General features: G+C 42.8%; 1 protein-coding gene across 1 annotated transcript; it reads left to right on the forward strand.

Annotated features, from left to right (window-relative positions):
- Positions 1-356: 356 nt before the first annotated feature.
- On the forward strand, positions 357-3,258 carry fosab (v-fos FBJ murine osteosarcoma viral oncogene homolog Ab). Its single transcript, XM_054760990.1, has 4 exons — positions 357-1,552; positions 1,757-1,984; positions 2,075-2,182; positions 2,258-3,258. Exons 1-4 carry the CDS (start codon positions 1,418-1,420, stop codon positions 2,861-2,863), a joined length of 1,077 nt encoding a protein of 358 aa, XP_054616965.1. The 5' UTR covers positions 357-1,417; the 3' UTR covers positions 2,864-3,258.
- The last annotated feature ends 792 nt before the right edge of the window (positions 3,259-4,050 follow it).

Genomic DNA, 4,050 nt, shown 5'->3' on the forward strand with positions numbered 1-4,050 from the left:
TACTTTTCAATGGGAGGTTTTGCATAGTGATGTTCATTGTTACATTCCAACACAGCGCGGGTCCTTATGCAGAACGATAACGAAAAAACACAATTCACTAAAATAAAAATACATTCTTAGCCCATTAAAATACTTTTATGATTTTTTTAACCCCAGAAAGGTTTTGCATTGTGGTATTACAAGACTATTACAAAATTATGATGACAATTATATATACAGCATGTATTTTGAATATTTGGTATTAGTTTTTAACAATATAGAAATGATAATTAAATAAGAAATACTTTGTAGAATTCTATTATTACAAGATGTTAGTACTTTTTCAAAATTATTATTACAATATTGTTGAATATTTTTAAAATATTTCATTTTAATCCCTGATAGGAAATTGAGTTTTTAAATACAATTTAAGATAATAATGATACATCTGTATAAAATACCTTATACTTTTTATGTGTACTTTTTCTCTTAATTTGTATTTAGCTTTGCATTGTTATCATGTCATGGGAGAAAGCTGGAAGTTACCAAATATGGTTGAAAACATGTCAATATGTGCAAAGTACGGTACAGATGATTCCGAACCGGGATTATTTATTGACATTATTTTCATCATGTATTTTGCCAGAATGTGGCATATCCTCCAAAGTAGAAAGTTATATTAATTGCATGTTAATTGCATATTGCTGCTGCATGCCAAATGTGTCTGTTAAAATGCATCCATTTAAAAGAAGAGTAATTATGATTTAACCACTTCTAAAATTAGAAATGCTCTCGTTCGGAACAACTCATAACTTATTTGACGTCCTTCACATTGTGTGTATGTGTAGGATGTACTTTTTTGCTGAGCATTACCTCTAACAGTTGACTTTTCACAACAGCCTCCCTATTTGTTGTCTTTTTTTTTTTACGTAACGTCACGTCGGCCAATCTCGGATTTCCCAGCAGAGCCCGCCTCCTCTACAGGATGCGCCATATTTGGCAAATGACGTACTGGGGATCCCAGAGAGGAATCTTCCATTCTCTGCGAGCGCGAGGTAAGCTAATGATAACTATCGGCGGTTTATAACATAATTCTGCTTACATTTGCTTTAAATGTCATTTTTTGTGTTTAAAGCGTTTTTAATTGGGATGAGGTGTGCTAGAGTCGCTATTTCTTCCGGGTGTGTGTCGCTCGCTACCCAGTGTCTCCCCCCCGTCCTGTCGACGTCATTCGGCCGGCCCATTCCCAGCCTATAAAAGCAGTGCGAGCTGTCATTATCGCCAGTTTATTTTCTACTTGCTCGACGACGGAGGATAACAACACACTTTGGAACTTCCTCACAAGCCTGCGGAAGGGATCTCCTAACTTGTTTTGTTAAACAAAAGACAACCTTCGCTTCTGTAGAGTTTGTTTGGCTCTTATTTTTCTGCTGCAGCGATGATGTTCAACGCTTTCAACCCGGAGTGCGACTCCTCTTCCCGGTGCAGCACCGCGTCTCCTGCCGGTGATAACGTGGGCTACTACCCATCACCTGCCGGATCTTACTCCAGCATGGGGTCCCCACAGTCTCAGGTATGTCACTTTTCAATGTGCACTTATTAAAATATGCATGTTAATTAGTTGTTGGGTGTAAATAGCGTCTAGAAATAGCACACATTGCAGAAACTCCATAGAGACGTCACTGATGACATCATAAGGCTATATTTAGTAGGCCCTCAGCTTCATTCATAAAACGCTGTCTCCCCATCTCCTCAACTCCTCTCTTTTTCCTTGTAGGATTTCACCGACCTGACAGCCACAAGTGCCTCCTTCATCCCCACGGTCACAGCCATCTCCACCAGCCCAGACCTTCAGTGGATGGTCCAGCCTCTCGTCTCCTCTGTGGCCCCCTCACACAGAGCTCACCCCTACGGCTCAAGACCCAGCCCTGCCTACCCTAGAGGGGCCATGAAGGCTGCTTCATCCCGGCCTCAGGCCACCACCAAGAGGGGCAAAGTGGAACAGGTGAGTGTTTAGAAGACTCGTCATCCATATACAGAAGACTGTTGCTTATTTGCACACTGGTCACTTAACGTGTGGACATTTTGTGGGCAGATTTCACAAGAAGAGGAGGAGAAGAGGAGAATCCGCAGAGAGAGAAACAAGCAGGCGGCCGCTAAATGCCGCAACAGGAGGCGAGAGCTGACAGACACTCTCCAAGCTGTAAGTTTCCTCTTCAATGGAAGTGCATTTCACAACATTTTCTAGCATGTTAAGCTAATAAATCCACTTTTTCAGGAAACTGATCAGCTCGAAGAGGAGAAGTCCAGCCTGCAGAATGACATTGCAAACCTTTTGAAGGAGAAGGAGAGGCTGGAGTTCATCCTGGCGGCCCACCAGCCCGTCTGCAAAGTCCCAGCTGAGTTGGACACAGACTTTCCGGTGGCGTCCATCTCTCCTGCCCACTCCTGCATCTCCACTGGGAGCCCCCAGCCAAGCACGACATCCATCTTCTCCAGCAACACCACCACCACCAGCACCAACATGGTGAAGATGACCGACTTGGACGCCTCAGCCGTGCTGGAGGAATCCCTGGATCTCCTCGCCAAGACTGAGCTGGAGAGGTCGGCGAGGTCAGTCCCTGAGGTGGACCTGTCCAGCTCGCTGTGCACCGCCCAGGACTGGGAGGCGCTGCACCCGTCTGTGAGCAGCAGCGACTTCGAGCCCCTGTGCACACCTGTGGTGACCTGCACCCCGGCGTGCACCACCTTCACGTCCTCCTTCATGTTCACCTTCCCAGAGGCGGACACCTTCCCCACGTGCGGCGTGGCCCACAGGAGGGGCAGCAGCAGCAACGAGCAGTCGTCCGATTCGCTCAGCTCGCCAACGCTGCTGGCCCTTTAAGAGACTCTTCATGAATGAACTCTTCCAATGGAGCACACAGATCACAGGGCTATGGGATGTATCAGGAAGACTTTTGTATACCTTGACACCATTGTAGCAAGCATGTTTCAGCTAACACCACCAAGTCATCTATCAGTTCTCATGATTTAACGGTGCTACATTAGTGTTTGTCTTATTTAGAGCAATAGTTTTGATTTTGCGGCGTGAAATGAGATGCTTGTGAAAACTTAACCATTGGTCCAGGTGGTCTATTTTCTCTTACTTGTATGAAGTTTTCTGTGAAAACATCGGTCTTCTTATTAATTTATGAGATTTACATTTATTTTTTTACAGAGCAAAAGAGTGAATGTTGAATGTTTGTAAGATATGTGTAAATAAAATGTTAGTGATATTTCAATTGATTCATTTTGTCTGGTGGGTTTGTTTGTTTTGGCAGACATAAAACAAATGCATTTTTGAATACACTCACTTCAATACAAGAGTTGTATGCTGCCTTTCAAAAAATGTCTGTTTTTTTTAATTTTTTAAATCTTAAAGTATTATAAATATAATTGCGGGTGTAATTTGTATTATATTTTTGGATAGTGTAATTAATATTTTATTTAAACCCTTTTCTGTAGCCAAAAATATTACAAATTGTACATAATACAAACAAAAAAATCAGTATGATACTACGACCATAACAAACATTGTTAACTTTATAGCGCAGCATTATATTTGTATTGTCATGCCCAGTACGCGTGCAAAAGTTTTCCAAACAACAATGAAAACGTCTGCAGTATTTTTCCTTTCTATTTATTGTTCCCTGTGTTGCTAAGGTAAACTATGCCAAACGTCAGGCCTCTGACGTCAGCGCGTGCTTGTTTTGCTTTTTTTTCACTCGCATGCTGTCTCTGCGTCATGACGTCACACTTCCGTGACCAAATGTAGACTTTTAACCAGACTCTTGCTGCGCGGTTAAAAACAAGACGAGCTGCGTACCCAAACACAAAAAAAGACGAATGTTTAACGCTTTAGGCTTACTTACACCGTCCATTTGCATCCAGTTTGCGTGAAAATACAGTTAAAAGATGACAAGTGTACACGAGCCTGCACGTTCGTGGCACGCGTGGTTATGCAATACGGAACACAAGGAGGATCTGAAAGCGACGCCTCGACCGCCATCTTGCGACGGTAAAAACCTCATT

The sequence above is a fragment of the Dunckerocampus dactyliophorus genome, chromosome 19 (assembly GCF_027744805.1).
Source record: "Dunckerocampus dactyliophorus isolate RoL2022-P2 chromosome 19, RoL_Ddac_1.1, whole genome shotgun sequence".
Lineage (NCBI taxonomy): Eukaryota > Metazoa > Chordata > Actinopteri > Syngnathiformes > Syngnathidae > Dunckerocampus > Dunckerocampus dactyliophorus.